This window comes from Myotis myotis, unplaced genomic scaffold (genome assembly GCF_014108235.1).
Source record: "Myotis myotis isolate mMyoMyo1 unplaced genomic scaffold, mMyoMyo1.p scaffold_m19_p_2, whole genome shotgun sequence".
Lineage (NCBI taxonomy): Eukaryota > Metazoa > Chordata > Mammalia > Chiroptera > Vespertilionidae > Myotis > Myotis myotis.
The window spans coordinates 4,263,288-4,281,388 of record NW_023416324.1 but is presented as its reverse complement, the minus strand read 5'-3'; the positions used below and the strand labels follow the sequence as shown (position 1 = coordinate 4,281,388).

Sequence of the window (18,101 nt, the reverse complement as noted above, 5' to 3'; positions counted from 1 at the left end):
GTTACCTTTCCTTTGAGCAGCTCTTGAAAATGACAATGAAAACAGAGACTCCTCATGTTTAAAAAGGAAATTTAAAACTATACATTGCCTTGGCCCTAAGCCCATATTTCTCAATTTTTACATTTCTGAAGCGGAAAGCACCTTATATTTCTTGGGTGTTGGTGGGTCCTTGCCAGCAGCAAGGAGTCCGTCGAGGCAGTGCCCGCACTGCGTGGGCCCGCCTGTGAGACGCTGTGCGACACCGGCATGCTCAGATGGTGGCAGGGCATGCACGGACACTAGATTCCACTCTCAGCCAACACGCCCATCCCACGGTGACTAAATCTGAACACCTCAAGCCAACTGAAATAGCTTCACAAATGTCGCACTAAGGCATGAGGAGTGACAATGCAGGCAGAGACCGCCTGTCAGGTGCCAGGCAATGCAAGGGAAGATAGTAGAGTTTTCAAAGCTAGGAGGTTGGTGCCTGTTGGTGACCATCTGTCAGGCACCAAGCAACACTTCCAGTTGATTTCAAGAGAAGAGAAAGAAAAAAGAAGAAAAGAAACAAATGAACAAAAAAAAGGTTTAGCCAAATAGGATATGTAGAGTATACTGACCAGTGTTGGTCAATATAGTTCAAAAGCGTAGGTTTAATCCTAAAGGTGCTAAAGTAGACCATGATCACATGAAAACCAGCCAGTCCAGCCAACACTTGCTATGCATATGCGTCAAAGGTCAAAAGTCACTTACAAGGAGCTGCAGATTCACAGTCAAAGAATTGGACTCAAATTCTGAATGACAGATAGTAAAGGAGAAAGTGGTGGATAGTTTATATGCATAAATTCATGCTCTTGATAAACCTTTAAATGTTTTAAGTATTTGGGTTTTTTCCTAAAAATGCTGTTATATTTCATGATGGTTTTATAACTGCTGACATATGAAATATGACATCGGGAATGTGTCATATGTAAGTCCTAAGAGTATCTCTGGGAAAACATATGAGCCATTTTCTGAGACTACATCCGTCCTAGTTAATAATGTAAACTACTTCACATGGTGGAATCACATAATACCTGAATCCTTCTGGAAACACAATGAAAATATTCCTGGGGATATTACACATGCCTCAGATCTGTGCAAACTAAATCCCATTTTAAAAACTTGTTTCTTAAAAAGATTCCATTGCAGTGTCTTTTCTTCTCCAAGGGGAACAATCACCCTCCTATTTTCTTTTTTTTTTTTTTTTTCTTGCACGCAGGTCCTGCAATTTTATATCTTCTCAAAGCGATGCACTCAGTAACAAGGGAAGCAGTGTGCCTGCTGCTTCCAGGCCCTGCCCCGGGCCCTGGGGTAACACGCTGAGTCAAACAGCTGCAGACCTGTTCCTAGGCACCTACGTTCCAGGAGAGATGCTCAAAAACGACTGAACAGAGCAGAGCTCTGGGGGAAAGAAAAGCAGAGGATGGGGGACAGAGCGGGGCGGGACGTGTGCGTGTTTTATACCACGTCTCATACAGCAGGGTCGGAGGCACAGTCTGATAAGATGGCATTTACACACAGACCTGAGGGAGTCGGGCAGCCAGCCAAGTGCAAAGGCCGAAGGCAGGAGGAGCTATGCCGAGTGAGTTCAAGAGCAGGATGGAGAGGAGGAGCTGGAGCAGGGAGGCAGGTGGAGGCAGATGCAGTGAGAAAGGAGGCGTGTGTGTGTTGTATGTGTGCATTTGTGCATGTGTGTGTACGTGAGCTGCGCAGGCTTGTAGGCCAGGGTGAGAGGCTTTGGGTTTTACTCTGAGGGAGGAGGGAAGTCACTGGAAGGTCTTGGGACTGACAGGGAAGAATGATCTCTTTTAGACTATTTCCATGTCTTATCTCCAAGTAGTGACGGCCAGCACAAATCAGAATAAACGTCACTTTTTCACTACCTTGTCATTTTTCTCTTCCTGTTCAGAGGCTCATGCCTTTCAAGATTTGACCAGCTTCATTGCAATATCTAAGCAGTGAAAAAACAAAAACCGGAATATTTCTTTCTAGTCACCCACTTCCTAGGAAACAATGAGAAAAACTTTCCTCAGAATAACTCCTATGTTCTTTATCACAAGACAATTCTCACCTCACTCATTTCCACTCCTGGGAGAAGTGGTTCCTTATAATTCACACAACTCTCTCCACACAACATTGCAGAAGGAATGGTCCTACCTCCCTTAAATTAACCCTTAGCATGGCCACTATAAGAAATGAAGGTATGAACATAGGAGCAAATGTCCAGACTACTTCCAAAAAGATTTGCATGACATCAACTCCACGGGACACACAGAGGGGGCCAGATACAAGCCCTGCCGATCCCTTCCTCACCTTAATCTTGAACGTAAGAAGTGGGTGTTGAAATCTTCCTTCAAAGGAAATAAGACTCTGAGATGGTCAATCAGAGAGGGGAAAGGAAAGACCATTTGCTGAGCGCTTCATTAACAAGGTCTGGCTCTTCCTGGTTCTGGCCCGACCAGCATTCTCAAGGTCCTCTCTATCTGTTTAATCAGTTATGTCTTTTTACCCATCCTTTTATATTCTTTTTTATATCTATTCGGAACCTCTAAGTTGCCAAAATCTGGATAGATCAGATTCCATTTTGACAGCCAGCAAAGGGCGTGCCTGCTGCCTGGGATGCGATTCTGTAATTACGGAGTCAAATGTTCTCGCGCAGAACAGAGAAGATGCTCTTGGCAGCAAAAGAACCAGTAAGGAACGAGAACAACACAGTCCTATTGGACGAAGATGGACACGCCAGAGGCAGCCCGGGGGCTCTGACCCAGGCTCTGCATGGCCTAGTCACGTGACTCGCCTCCCTCCCAGTGGCCCAGTTCTCACAGTAAGGAGGAGGGCTGCTGGGCGGATTACGGCGGCAATGAATGCAGCACTGACAGCGGCTGGCACGTGATGCTCGGTGAGTGTGCTCAGCTATTATTACACAACCCCGGAGTTTTACTTCTCCTGGCAGGCGTAGGATCTAGATCTGAGACAAAGCTGGGATGTTGTAAGTCCAGAAAGACAGGTGTTAGTGACAGCAGCACACCATCTGATACCTTTGTTAGAGAAAGCTGGGATTAAATGGGCCAGGGAGAGATTCTCGCGCAGATAACTCACAAACAGCTAACAAAGCACTTATCATGCATGGAAACGGATTCCTAACGAGGACACCTGCCGCATAACTATGATCACGCAACAGCATTTTCCTACAAGAAAAAGGCACCTTTCCGGCTGGGAAGCGCACTCGAGAAAGGGCGGCACAATGTTCAAGCTAATACAAACACCAACCTTCCCGAGCCAGCAGCCAACCGTGCGCCCCGTTCCTCCCCCTTTACACACTCAGGCCTCTGCCCACTGTCGGAGGTAATGAGGTGTACCTACTCCCACTGCCGGCTCTATTTATAGCCTGGAGTTATTTTTAAACACTGTTGGGCACAAATACCAACTCAGCCCAGAGGAAACTTCAATTTAAGAGCAAAATTGTAAGACAATGAGTCAGAGTGTTAGAAAGATGGTATTATTGTATTTTCTTTTTCAAAGTCACCTGGACAACCTAAGTAGCCTTTTTCAGGAGGGAACACTCAGCAATATTAATGAACTGTTTAGGCCTCTGCTGCCATTCCAAAGGCCGTCTAAACAAGCAGGGGCTAGCCCGGCTGGTTTGGCTCAGGGGTTGAGGGTCGACTCAAGAACCAAGAGGTCATGGTCAGGGCACATGCCTCGATTATGGGCTTGATCCCCAATACGGGCCTTGCAGGAGGCAGCTGTTCAATAATGTTCCTCTCATCGATGTTTCTCTCTCTCTATCCTTCTCCCTTCCTCTCTCTCTAAATATCAATAAAAACATATCCTATATAATAAAAGCCTAATATGAAAATCAATGGAATGGTGGAACGACCAGTGGAATGACCAGTCGCTATGATGCATACTGACCACCAGGGGGCAGACACTTAACGCAGGAGCTGCCCCCAGCCCACAGGCCCCGGGCCAGCCAAGGCTGGTGCCAGCAGGGGACCCCAATCACCCTGCCGGTAACCCCATAGAGGAAGGAGACCGGCAGCGGTGGCAGGGGACAGGGCCGGCCAGCAAGTGGGATGGGGGACAGAGCTGGTGAGTGGGCAGCGCCAGGCCAACCAAGGCAGGTGCCAGCAGGGGCCCCCAATCGCCCCGCCGGTCGCCCCACAGATGGGCCCTGATGGCCAGCCAGGCCTAGGGACCATACCTGTGCACGAATTTCGTGCACCAGGCCTCTAGTTTTTTAATAAATAAACAAGCAGAGTCTAGCTTCACTGAGGTCAGGGAGGCGATCAGTGAAATCGAGGTTAGACATGAAAGCAGACTCACAATTACAGTGGAAGGATGACCCCGTACGCCCATCAACCGATTGCCCAGACTTAGCCGGGGCAGGACCCGCGCAAGCGCGCACACGCACACACGCCAGCACCTCTGCCATTCCTAAAGAGCAGTCATCCATGCAGCTGTGCGCAGGGAAACATGCCTCTCAGAGCACATGTTGCTACATCTGCTCCCTCACAAGAATATCCTCGCAATAGGTAAGTGCAGGGTTCTTCATTTGTAGAGCTTAGGGCGGCTGAAGTTAATGGTGACTGATCTCTACTCTGTTATTCATGTTTTTGACAAAAGATTATATGTAAGTTTTCTCTAAACTTACCAGGAAACAACTAAGAAAATTTCCCTATGTGCCCTGTGCCCCACAAGGGGGTCCTAGCATTTCAGGACATGCAACCGCTCACCTCTTCACTCTCCAGGGGGCTCGCCTGACCCTATGCTGTTGGGGTGCAAAGCAGCCCCCTAACCAGGGCTTACGGGAGTTAGTTCCTAAGCACCTATGCACATGCAGGGGTAAGACTCCATTCCTGATACCTGGACCCAAACTGGACACAAGAAAACTCATCACCACCACCAACACCTTCATCATCACCATCATCTTCTTCTTCTTCATCATCATCACTACTGTCCCCAGAAAGCGCGAGGAAGAGGAAGGAGAAAGGACTGCCGTACATACTACCACAACAAAAGCAAAAAAGGTGATCAGGGAACAGAGGAAAAACAAGAGGGAGAAAGCTTTTTTTTTTTTTTAATATATTTTATTGATTTTTTACAGAGAGGAAGGGAGAGGGATAGAGAGTTAGAAACATCGATGAGAGAGACACATCGACCAGCTGCCTCCTGCACACCTCCTACTGGGGATGTGCAACAACCAAAGTACATGCCCTTGACCGGAATCGAACCTGGGACCCTTTAGTCCGCAGGCCGACACTCTATCCACTGAGCCAAACCGGTTAGGGCGAGGGAGAAAGCTTCTGCTGTCCGGTTAATTAAAGCTTATGCTGGAAGTTTTCTCTACTGACATGCAGGAAAGTGATTCACCTGAGCCACAGAGATACACAGGGGCCTGTGAGAGGGGCAGTGGGTGAATGGAACTCTGGGGCCACCTCTGTCTAGGAGCTGGAATCAGAGTCAAGGCATGAACGCTGGCCCTGTCCAGTGACCAGAGCTAAGGGACACCAGGCCCAGCTCTGCCCCCACCACCGCTTGGTCTGACTATATTTCAACTACAAGTGTCAACAGTATGAAAGTCAAAAAGTGGTTCTGTGATCCCCAACTCTCAAATACCAACTGCCTACAGTCTCTGAAATTCTTGTAATGAGGAATGACATGTGAATTCAATTTTAAAAACTAAGTTACTTTTTCTTCCTTACTTTTTTTTTTTTTTTTTTTTTTACAGGACAGAGAAAGGGTGAGGGGAAGGTAGGGAACAAAGGTGCCCACAACAGAGCCACCCATGCTTTCTGGTGTTACCAAAGCGGGGCAGAAGCACGGAGTCAGGGCAAGAGCCTACCAACTAGTTAGACACACGGTTAATAACCCCAACAGAAAACCCATGTAGCTGGAGTCAGTGCCACACAACAGTCCTTCCAAACGTGTTAACCTGTTTCCTGCACTGCACGCACGCCGCCCGCTCTCCTGCTGAATAAATACCTAGGAGAAGTCCTGAGGGAGGAGGGGCGTCTGCTCAGGGCACTGGGTGAGGCGGGCAGGAAGGCTGGCCCCGTGCTGGCGGCCCTCTGTCGGGAAGAGCTGGCCGGCACGGCTTGAGGGCTACTAGCGAGGGCGGGGAGGCTCGGTGAGCTAGACGGAAGGGAGAGGCCTGGGGACCTCGGGGTAGGAGAGGCGGAAGGCCCCCCGGGGTGGGTGACAGTGTAGGGGCGATACCGCAGCGATGGCGATGGCGATGGCGGCTGGCTTCCCGCAGTCCCGGGGGCCGAGCCATGAGCACTGAGGGAAATGGAAGGCACAGCCGCGTGGCCGGCTGCCCCGGAGGGGGAGGCAAAGGGCAGGCTCATGGCCGGCACAGAGCTCCAGAAGCTCACGCTGGGAGCGGGGCTAGTTTCATAGAGGCTGAATTAGGTGAGAAGAGGAGGAAAGAAGAGAAAATGGAAGAAAAACCTGAGATAAAGAATTAAAATAAAAAATATCACGCTTTTAAAGAACAGTATAGTCATACTTCCCATCTCTAAGCATTCAAGTATACGAATCTTTGAGATACCTAAATAAGAATCACCTAATTGCTGGAAAGGTCTAGAAGTTATACTTATATTTTAAACCCTCTCGCCAAAGATTAATGTACAGTTTTATTTCTATATTTTAGTTTACCAAAAGCCAAACCATGGAAAGCCAAAGAGACCAACCTGAAAAGGACAACACCTCCCGCAGTGACCAAATCCAAGCCCCCAAATATGACACCTGCTACAATCTGCACAGGCCCCCGAAAGAACGCTCCCTTCTCTTACATGCTCGTGGCCGTTTTACTACCACTTAACTGTGCAAAAAGAACCGCACTGACCTAGACAAAGAGCTGGCGCCGAAGGAACCCACACCGCAGAACATGGGACTCGTTCCGGGGACCGAGCCAGTATTTAGCGTGAGATTTCTGTCAGGTGACCGAGCTGCCGCGGCAATTGGCTGTGACGTGGCTGTCAGACTGGCGAACGGGTTTTCATCTCTAGTCTGAGTGGACATCATTAGCACTTCCATTAAAATCTGGCCAATCAAGTCCTTAAAATCAGAGAACACTGTTGGAAAGGCAGAATAAAAGGGAGGTTACACGTGGTTCTTTAAATACATAGTCTTTGAAAAAGCCAAAGGGAACCAGAGAGGTGCAGGGTGGTGCCCCGGCCTGGACTGGACCCTGGAACAGGAAAGAGATGTTAGTGGAGAACTGGAGAAACCCAAACCAGGCCTGAGTGCAGTTAACAGGAATGTCTTAGTTTGGACAGGTCTGCTGGGCTATGTAAGATGGTAACGTTAGGGGACTGGGTGAAGTGTATGCAGAAGCTCCCTGTACCCTCTAATACTGTTTTAGAAATCTAGAATTATTCCAAAATACAAACCTCATTAAAAAAAATTATTAGAGTGCAGTCAATGAGTTACTGCTGATACGTATTAGCTGTAAAAAAGTTACTCCCAACTAGAGGTTAGTTTATCACACTAGAAATCAACTGGGTTAATATTTCTTCTCCTGTATATGTTTTATACACAGTAAAACTATCAAGTACAAAGTTCAAAGTATTTTATGAAAGGTCTGACTTCTAGGCACCGTCTGGCTTTTTGGAGCAGATTCCCACTGCTAAGCTTCCTTCTCACTCTCTGCAGCTCCCAACTGCTTTACTGTATGTAGGTCTTTAATACATTTTAAACATCACTACATAAATAACAGCTCCGATGCAGGCAAGTCTTATCTGATTTGGTTATTAAAAATTATAACTTATAGCCCAGCTGGTGTGGCTCAGCAGTTGAGCGTCAACCCAGGAACCAAGAGGCCATGGGTTCGATTCCTGGTCAGGGCACATGCGCAGGTTGTGGGCTCGATTCCCAGTGTGGGACTTACAGGAAGCAGCCAATCAATGATTCTCTCTCATCACTGATGTTTCTATCCCTCTCTCTTCCTCTCTGAAATCAATGAAAATAAAATAAAATGCACCTAATGAGGGATTAAGTGCAAGGCACCCTTCGTGGCACTGGGAAGGCATCAGTGATCAAACCAGACACAAATCCCTGCCAGCAGCATTGCTGTGATGTGCAAGAGAACACCCTTGCCCACCTCCCCTACCTCTTCTGTATTCCAAAGGGTGCCATGCTGAGTTTTATTACTTTGTTGTAAGTGTGGTTTAGTGCAGCTTCTTAAAATAGAATACTGGGAACACAGCAAAATATCACTATGTCCAATCTTGCTAAGCAATTGAATTCAGCAGATTTACTCCACTGTCTACAAAGGACCTGGGAGGCACTTCAGGCAGGTACAGGCCACACGGAGCGCCTCTTTCAGGGTCCCTGCAGACTACCCAGAATGCTCCTGCTTTGTAAGAGGTGCTAATGCTCTAAGCATGTTCTTTTTACAAAGGAAAAAATGTCAACCCTGAGACAATGGACACTATTAACTTATTTATATAATTTTCTTTTAGATATGGTAAAAGTAAAAAAGAAATGTATTGATAAGATCAGTGGAAAGTGGCCATATATCAGAGCCCTGACCAAGAGGTACCAATGTACTCAAAACCCGCACCCAGAGCAGGACAGAGTGACGGGACAGCAGGGAAGGGCAAGATCTTACATTCTCTTTTTCCCTTAAGGACAGGACTCTGAAATAGGACAGCTGAGCTACAGTCCTACCTTCTTTTGGGTTCTGCTTAAATTGTGCAGAAAGAGAAGAAAGAAAGATGACATCTCTGTCCCGATCCTTCCAGGAGACACGAAAGATCTTACAGACCAGCTGCAAGGCCTGCTCTTCAGATACTTCAGAACCCGACGACGGCTCCTTGTGAGGAAGAAGATTTGGGGGTTAATTTCAAGTGGTGGGAGGTCCGAGTTAGACTTCCATAGAAATACTTAATCCTGACTTAATTCATTTCAGAAGTGCATAGAACTATTCACCTACTGACTTAGAGAAAGAGAAACTTGTTACTGTGACGTGAGAGCTACACTTTGCATAACACTAAAGAACTACACAAAATGAAGCATCACACTGCTTCCACTGCAACTTCTAACAATCAGCACGTATTGCTGAACACTAATAACTTACTGAACAGAAAGTGGCCCAATTGCCTACACCAGTTCTGCACCACACCAGAAATAGCAAAAACCCACAACACCCTGTTTCTAAATATAGAAACTGAACTCAGATGATAACAAAATATGAAGACTTCATGTTTTCAAGAAGTTTGTTCTTGCTACTGGGTCCCACATACTGTCTCAATTTCCAGTCATTTTCCTTGGAATAGTCCCAAAGACATGACTGATCTACTTGCTTAAGCCAAACACCAACAAAAAACATTCAAATTAGCTCTGAATGAATTCCTATTACAAACCAAATTTCCTGTTGGAAACATGTGCCTGAAACAAAGATAAGGGAAGAATTTTATCAGTTAAAAGGACTGAGTTAAGCCAGCTGGCGTGGCTCGGTGGTTGAGTGCTGACCTATGAACTAGGAGGTCAAGGTCGATTCTGGTCAGGGCCCATGCCTGGGCTGCAGGCTTGATCCCCAATGGCGGAGTGCAGGAGGCAGCCAATCAATGATTTTCTCTCATCACTGATGCTTCTCTCTCTCCCTCTCCCTTCTTCTCTAAAAGACCGAGTTATACTTCCATTAGTAAGGGCAGGCTGGGCTACCCATTTTTCCTCAAAATAAAAAACCAATCACCTGACCAGGACCTGCTAATTGGGTGGCCCACTCTTAACAGGCTCCGTAGATACGAGACGTGAGCGCTGTTTCCCTGTGTCATGTCACCTGTACTAAAACAGAAGCAAGGCTTCCTCTTACCAACCTTGTCGCTGAGGCTCCTTTTTTCTCTTCGATCATTTTCATCAACTTCCATATTTTCAATTCCTGAATCCACATCCACCTGGGACATGCTTTAAGTACAAAAGACAAATAAGTCTTTTACCTTTCATAAATCCACCCAAATGTCCCAGCCTCTGGCTGAGGAAGTTTTTAAATATTAATCAAAATCAGTCAGGAAAGCGAAATAATAAAGGTTCATCCTTTTTTTCTATTAATTCTTTAAAGAGCTCTTTTCATATATTAAGATAGAAACATTCTATCATAATTTTAATATTTTTCCCAAAGGCTCACTTTCAAAAAAATAGAGCATATTTTCTATACATATTACGGTAAGCTATATGCAATCATTCAGAGCCTGATTATAAAATCTAGTTGAGTACATACAGTATTTTCCCCCACATTAAATAAGTAAGTGAAAAGACCATCATTTTTACACTAATATGAAGCCACCTATTCATATGTCCTATTATATAGTATATGTGTGGTTCCTTCTGGACACTGGTTTCTGTTCCATTAGACAAGCTGTTTGTCCCTGAGCCAACACCACGCTGTCTTACTAAAACTTCACACTAAGTCTTGATACCTGCTGGGTCAATGCCTCCACCTGGTTCTTCTACTTTAGGAGAGTCTTGGCCATTCCTGACCCTTTGCTTTTGCATACAGAACTAAGAATTAGCTTGCCAGGTTCCTTAAATATGCTGGGATTTTGACTAGAATTTCACTGACTCCAGAGATCAAAGTGAGGAGAAATGGCATCGTTATGTTACTGAGTCTACCCATGGTATCTCTCTCCAAGTACTTAGGCTTTCATCAAGGTCTTTTGATAAACTTATATTTTCTCCACAAGTCTTTCACTTCTTTCGCTCAATTTATACCTATGTACCATATATTTTTAAATGAAATTATGAATGGTACCTTTTTAAAAATTAAGTTTTCTAATTTTTGGTTGCTGCTAGTACACAGTAATGTAACTGATTTTGGACACAGATCTATTTTAAGGAACTTTACTTATACACAGGGCTCACTAGGTAATCATTTTATCTTTGAACAATAAATGTTTTGTTTCTTCCACTCCAGTCCCTACTTGTTCCCTGCACGGGGTAGGATCCCCATGGTGAAGAGAAGCAGAAATAACAGCCATTCTTGTTCTTATTACTGATTCTAAAGAGAGTTTCTAACACCTCACCATTGAAAATGAGAGTGCTGCAGTTTTCTGGTAGCTGTTCTTTGTATTAGTCAGAATAAGATAGGCTCTGCTGTGGTAACACATATACTCTGAAATCTTAGAGGCTTAACACTATAAGGGTTTATTTCTTGCTTACGCAAAGTCTGGTGAGAGTGAAGCATCCTGACTTCATCTTTAATCTATGCCATCTGCAATACTCAGCCTCCCAGGTCACTGGAGCAAGAGAAGAGAGGGACGAGGAGGAACATCGGCTCAACTGCCTTTCCTACAAGTGACACATGTCACTTCCACTCACAGTCTATGGGACAGAACTAGTCACCTGACCCCAATCTAGCTGCAACGGAGCCTGGAAATGCAGGGGAAGGTATGATTATTTTGTTAACTCTATCTCTGCTGTTGTCGGTTTAAGGACGCACCTTTCTGTACCCTGTTTGTTAAAATTTTTATCAACAACTGTTGAAGTTTAGCAAAATTTGCAATGCCTTTTCTCTTTTATAATATGGTGAATAATATTTATAAATTTTCTAATGTTAAAGCACCCTTGGATTTCTGACATAAACTTAAGTTGATCATATTATATTGTACTATATCATATCACATTAACCTATAAAACTACATGAGCAAGGTTCTTTTGTTGAAAATTTTTAAAATATTGATTCAATTTATTTCATGTGTTTTTTTTTAATTATTCAGGTCTTCTTGATTCAATTTTGGGAGAAATATGTTTTTCTAGGAATTTCATTTTCATCCAACTTTTCAAATTTATTTGCATTTGCATATTTACACTTTTCATGGAATTCCCCCTTTCAATAACAAATATTACTGAGCGCCCATTCTATGTAGGGCTTGTGCTAGGTGTCTAAAATGTCAGTGAACAAAAAAGACAAAAATAAATAAATAAATAAATAAATCACTGCGTCATGGAGCATACATTCCATCTAGAGACAGAAAGAGAATAAACAGCCTGGCCTCTTGGTGGCTCAGTGGTTGAGCGTCGACTTATGAACCAGGAGGTCACAGTTCATTTCCTGGTCAGGACATATGCCTGCCTGGGTTTATGGGCTCGCGCCCCAGTAGGGCGTGCAGGAAGCAGCTGATCAATGATTCTCTCTCATCACTGATGATTCTATCTCTCTCCCTCACCCTCTCCCTTCCTCTCTGAAATCAATAAAAAAAACCAGAACATTAAAAAAAAGAGAGAATAAACAATAAACATAAATAAGCAAAGCACATAGTATAGTGAGTGCTATGGAAAATTTAAAGAAAGAAGAGCAGGGAAAAGGCAACTGAGAGTGCAGGGCTTTCTGCTTGAAATGGGGTGAGCCTCACTGGGAAATGCCAGATGAGCAACAACATGAAGGCGGTTACCCATTCATGCCCAGGGGAAGAGCATTCCAACCAACGGGTTCTTAGTCCCAATATTTCCTTGTATTCTTTTTTCCTTTTTAATATATTATAGCTTTAGGTTTTCTTCTAAGGACCACTCTAGCTGCAACACGCAGATCATGATTCATAATATTTGTTACTGTTCAGTCCCACATACTTTCAAACTTCCATTATGATATTTTCTTTAACCTGTATATAGAAGCATACTCCATTTCTAAAATGTACAAGTGCCTTAAAGTTTTTTTTAAAAAGGTTTTTGCCCTAGCTGGTTTGGCTCAGTGAATAGAGGGTTGGCCTGCGGATGTAAGGGTCCTGGATTCAATTCTAGTCAAGGGCACATGCCCAGGTTGCGGGCTTGATCCCCAGTAGGGGGCATGCAGGAGGTGGCTGATCAATGAGTCTATTTCATCATTGATGTTTCTCTCTCTCTCCCGTCCTCTCTGAAATCAATAAAAATATATTTATAAAATAAATAAGTTTTTCCCCCCGTATTAATTATCAAACCTAATACTAGTGAGAAAACATGTACGATTCTGACTGTTGAAACTTTTTGGTCAGTGAGTATTAGGAAAGCAATGTGTATTCTCCAACTGTACAGGAGAAAGTTCTGTATCTTTCCACTGGACCAAGCTTGCCAGCTGTGTTGTTTAATTTGCCCATATGCTTATTCATATTTATTCTCTTTAATCTATTGATAAACGATCTATTGTTAAAACACTCCCTCTATGACTGTGTCAATTTCTTCTAGTTCTGTCAACATTGGCTTTATTGCATACTGCTGTTCTATTACTAAGTGCACAGACTTTCAGAACTGTTAAATCCTACGGTAAACAAAACATTTGTCGTTATATAGTGCTTACGTCTAGTAATATTCTGTGCCTTAAAGTCGACTTCACTCATATGCTTACCCCAAGCTTCTTTTGTTTACTTTGTTTCGTTTACCTGGTATACCTTTTATGGTTTTTTTTTACTCTTAACCTTACTTCTCTAACCTAATCTTTCAGATATTCCTTTTATAAACAAGGATAAAGCTGGGTTCTGTTTTGTTTTCAACACAACCTATTCCTTTTCACTGTGATTTACTGTAATTGCTAACATATTTTCATTTCTTTTGACCAGCTTATTTTGTGCTATTTGTCTCTTTTTAGAAATTTGTTTCTTCCTTCCCTTTCTTTGAATTGACTTAACTCCACCCTCCCACCTCCTCACTATGGTTCCATACTTCCCTTTTACTGGTTTGAAATACATACTCTATTTCCATTCTATTAGTGGCTACCCTTGAAATTTAACCAGTATTCTTAACTCAAAATCTAAAAGTTGGCCAGTATCTTAAAAAAAAAAAAAGTTGGCCAGTACCTTTACCCCTTTCTCAAGTATACAAGGACTTTAGATCTTGCTTGGGTCAACGAACCCCCAAAACGCCCCTTACGGCTAACCTGCTACTGCTGGCCAGCTAAATGTTAGACCTATCTGATTTTTCTACACTGTTGTTATTGCTTTATACCATCAGTGTTTATTATTTTCTTCACTCACCCTTCCTTCTTGCATGTCACACATTATTCCTGAGATCATTTTCTTTCTTAACTACATCTGTTAAAAAAAGTCAGGGGGCCCTAGCTGGTTTGGCTTAGTGGATAGAGCATCGGCCTGTGGACTGAAGAGTCCTGTGTTGGATTCCAGTCAAGGGCATATGCCCCGGTTGCGGTTGCGGGCTCAATCCTCAGTAGGGGGCGTGCAGGAGGCGGCCGATCAATGGTTCTCTCTCATTAGTGATGTTTCTATCTCTCTCTCCCTCTCCCTTCCTCTCTGAAATCAATAAAAATATATTAAAAAAAATAAGTTGGGGGTCTTTTAGTGGCAGGTTATCAGGTTTTTAATCTATTAATGTCTTTATTTCACCCTTGCTCTTAAAAGATCGTTCCACAAAGGTACACAATTTCCAGTAGACTTCCTGTCAGCATTCAATGCTATTACTCCAACATCCTCTGGCTTCTATCTTTGAGACATGTAATAGTTGTTCTTTTGTAGAGAATCTCTTTTCTGACTACTTATAGGTCTTTGGTATTCTGCAATTTTATTAAGAGATGTCTAGATAGAAATTGCTTTTTGTTTAATCTGTTTGTGAGCTGCTGGGCTTCCTGAATCTGAAGATTCATATCATTTATCAACTCTAGAGAAATTCTCAACCATTTATCTTTTTTTTTTAAAATTATAATTGACATTCAATATTATTTTATATTTCAGCCATTTATTTTTTGATAATGGCTTCCAAACCAGTAGAGGAAAAAATGTCTAATAGGGAGAAAAGTGGTGAATCTCTCCAAGTCTCTCTCCTCTCCTTTTAATGTTTCTATTAAATATATATTGAATCTGTGTATTCTACATCTCCATCTTTCATATTCTTCATCACTTTCTTTGTGGTGTACTCTGGGTAATTTCTTCAGCTCTATCATTCCATCTGTTAATTCTCTCTTTAGCTATGTCTAATCCTTTGTTTAACTCGTTTCAATGTGAATTATCTTTTCCTTTCTAAAAATTGTATTTGGTTCTTTACAAATGTGCTTGGTTGTTTTTATAGTCACCTGCCCCTTATGTTTTCAATTCCTTTTTTAATTTATTTAAATATACATATTTTATATTCTGTTCCTGAAATTCCAAAACCCTAAAATCTCTAAGTGAAATAACTGTTGTTACTAATCTGTTGGCTGTTAGTCATGTTGGCTGTTTTCTGCTGTGCTTTGTGATTTTTGACCATGAGCTAATATTACTTGGAAATTTTTCTAAGGAAATTCTCTGAAGACATGATGCTTTGTGTTTTCTTCTGTTAGATGCCTTGGTTCACTGTATATGACGATTCTTAGCTTGAGGTTTTTTAGACTATACCAATAGTGTGAATCTAGGTCAGGGGTGGGCAAACTTTTTGACTCGAGGGCCACAATGGATTCTTAAACTGGACCGGAGGGCCGGAACAAAAGCATGGATGGAGTGTTTGTGTGAACTAATATAAATTCAAAGTAAACATCATTACATAAAAGGGTACGGTCTTTTTTTTTTTTTTAGTTTTATTCATATCAAACGGGCCGGATCCGGCCCGCGGGCCGTAGTTTGCCCACAGCTGATCTAGGTGCTAAACCCAGATGAAAGTTACCTATTAGCCATGAAATCACAGAGCTGACTTGATTAAAAAAAAAAAAATACATGTATTGCCCAGTCGGTGTGGCTCAGTGGTTGAGCATCGGCCTATCATTCTCTGTCAGGGCACATGGCCAGGTTGTAGGCTCAGTTTCCAGGGGAGGGCATGCAGGAGGCAGCCGATCAATGGTTCTCTTTCATCACTGATGTTTCTGTCTCTCTCCCTCTCCCTTCCTCTCTAAAATCAATAAAAATATGTTTAAAAAAAGAAAATACATGTATTCATAGCAAAGATAATAAGAACAAAATTGTTTTTACTCTATGGGGTTAACTTGATCTTTTCCCTGAGAGTGCCGACCTTCCGGAACTCTTGCCTAATGTGTGTGGTCTCTGATCTGGTTCCTCACCCCCAACCCACCCAACTACCGAAGCTCTATTCTAGTACTTCTCAACCTTTTTCATATCATAACACACAGAGAAGATAATATTTGTCTGGCCTGCTGACATAAACAGAGGGGGCAGCTTAGAGCAGTGGAACTGGGTCTTCGAGTTGGGGTGGGTGTCTGGCTGGCCCATGGAATAAAGAAATCAACACCTCCGCCACTCTGTCACCTGCTCATGGTGCACTTGCAGAACAGGAAGGCTCTGCTCCAGGACACCCTGATCCTTACAGAGCTCGTAGACTGCTTGGCTCAGCTAGATCAGTCCACTTATTGAGCTCCTCCACCTTTTAAATGTTCACTGATCAGTAAAATTTCGAAGAAATATTTAGGGACAGACAGATGATGCCAACTTTGTGTTTACAAAGACATTAAAAAACTAAAAACATTTCTTACCGTCCTACACCATTATTTCACAAAAGACATTTCAACACCAAAAACATAAAAAGGTATAAAGAACACTTCAGAATAATACAAAGACCTTTAAGTTTAATAAATTTAGCTCTAATTTGCTATGGACTGGCACGGATCTCTGGGCTGGCATCTGAGACTAATGACTAGAGACTAAATTGAATGGATCTTTCTCTTTCCATCAATACACTCTATTGGGAAATTAGCTTACTTTACCTTTTCTCACAAGAGACACCATCTATATCCATGCTCTGGGAACGTGAGAGAGACTGCGATTGTGTTTCAAGGCTATTGGAGGGCGAGCTGCTGAGAGAACTGACTCCTTCACTGCTCTGGCTTCGATGGGCTACTCCTAGGCAGAAAAAGACATGAAAGATTAAGTCCCACATGAAGCAACAGTAAAACCATTTGTAATGACAACAGTAAATATACACAATTGGTATTCATACCATTGTGACAGTCAGCAATCGAAGAATCTATAATAATAAAAGGGTAATATGCAAATCGACCAAACGGCCCAGCGACCATCTGGATGACCTTCTGGATGAAGCCGGGGCAGCCGCCGGGGCTGCGAGGGCTGAGCCCCTTGCACGTATTTTGTGCATCGGGCCTCTAGTTTCTAATAAAAGATTACACTGAATGCAAAAGTAATATTAAATCATAGGAACATTAACAATTAGTCATAACTTATCAATATACATCGTATGAGGTCAGTAACAGAGCTGTATCTAATATCTAAAACTGATTCCTCATCACCTTCTTTTTCACCAATTTAAACGATGATCCTGGAATACAAATTAGCCTCCATCACAGGCCAGGAAAACCCTTGAAATGTACCAAGAATAAGGTACATTAATGAAGGGCTATAGAGACATGTAGAGGGAGAGGTGTGATCAAGCAAATATACTAAAATGTTAATGAAAGGATCTAGATGGTGGGTATATAGGTGTTCATTGCAAGATTCTTTCAAATCTGCTGTAGGCATAAACTTGTCATAATAAAATGTTGAAAGCACGCAACAGACCCATCTGAGCTATTGCTAAATACAGATCAGTGCATTAACTGAGTGAACATCTTCTCCGTGGCAGCCGGGGTAAAGGAATAACTGACACTGCCCTGCCCTCACAGAGCTTCCAGAGGCGTGAGACGCAGCATGAGCACAGGGACAGATTTCTCATCGATGTCTTTAAAGGCAGGTTTTCATAGAATTTTAAAAAGTACTTTAACTCTATGAATATCCAGACATCTGCAAGTACTTTTAAAAATAGAGGGCATAAAAATACAAAATACAGGGTGTTCCAAAAAATATATACACAGTTTAACAGCTGACACCTCAACTGATGTTTCTTTCTTTTCAGATGTGACCCACTGGGATTAATAGTGGTATTCAATGTGTATATACATTTTTGGGACACCCTGCATATACCTATTGTGGTGAAAGGAAAATGAGACTTACGTTTTTTCAAAAACAACTTGAATTACCAGTTGTAGCTGAAACAACTACCAAGTGGATAACATTTTAACCATCCCAGCATTCCAAGAAAGTAAAGTTGCCACCCTTTAATGTCTCTTCGCTGAAGAATGTTACAAAACATTTACCCACTCCTGATAGCAGGTATTAACATATACCTGTTTATTAAAACTTCCGCAGGACTCATGAAGGAAAAGAGAAACGAAATTG

The 18,101-nt window shown here is 42.9% G+C and overlaps 1 protein-coding gene across 5 annotated transcripts in view; it reads right to left on the bottom strand.

Moving 5' to 3' along the window:
• UBE4B (ubiquitination factor E4B) overlaps positions 1–18,101 on the bottom strand; it is an 87,654-nt gene that overhangs the window by 39,926 nt on the left and 29,627 nt on the right. For 2 of the 5 annotated variants that reach the window (XM_036347707.1, XM_036347708.1), the window contains 6 exons: positions 16,637–16,772; positions 9,849–9,936; positions 8,698–8,842; positions 6,872–7,100; positions 6,007–6,426; positions 4,888–5,028 (listed from right to left, as the gene is read on the bottom strand). In XM_036347707.1, coding sequence (XP_036203600.1) covers positions 4,888–5,028; positions 6,007–6,426; positions 6,872–7,100; positions 8,698–8,842; positions 9,849–9,936; positions 16,637–16,772 — 1,159 coding nt within the window. Of the gene's footprint in view, positions 1–4,887; positions 5,029–6,006; positions 6,427–6,871; positions 7,101–8,697; positions 8,843–9,848; positions 9,937–11,187; positions 11,265–16,636; positions 16,775–18,101 lie in introns of those variants that run through there. The other 3 variants (XM_036347710.1, XM_036347709.1, XM_036347711.1) reach the window with 3 other exon arrangements.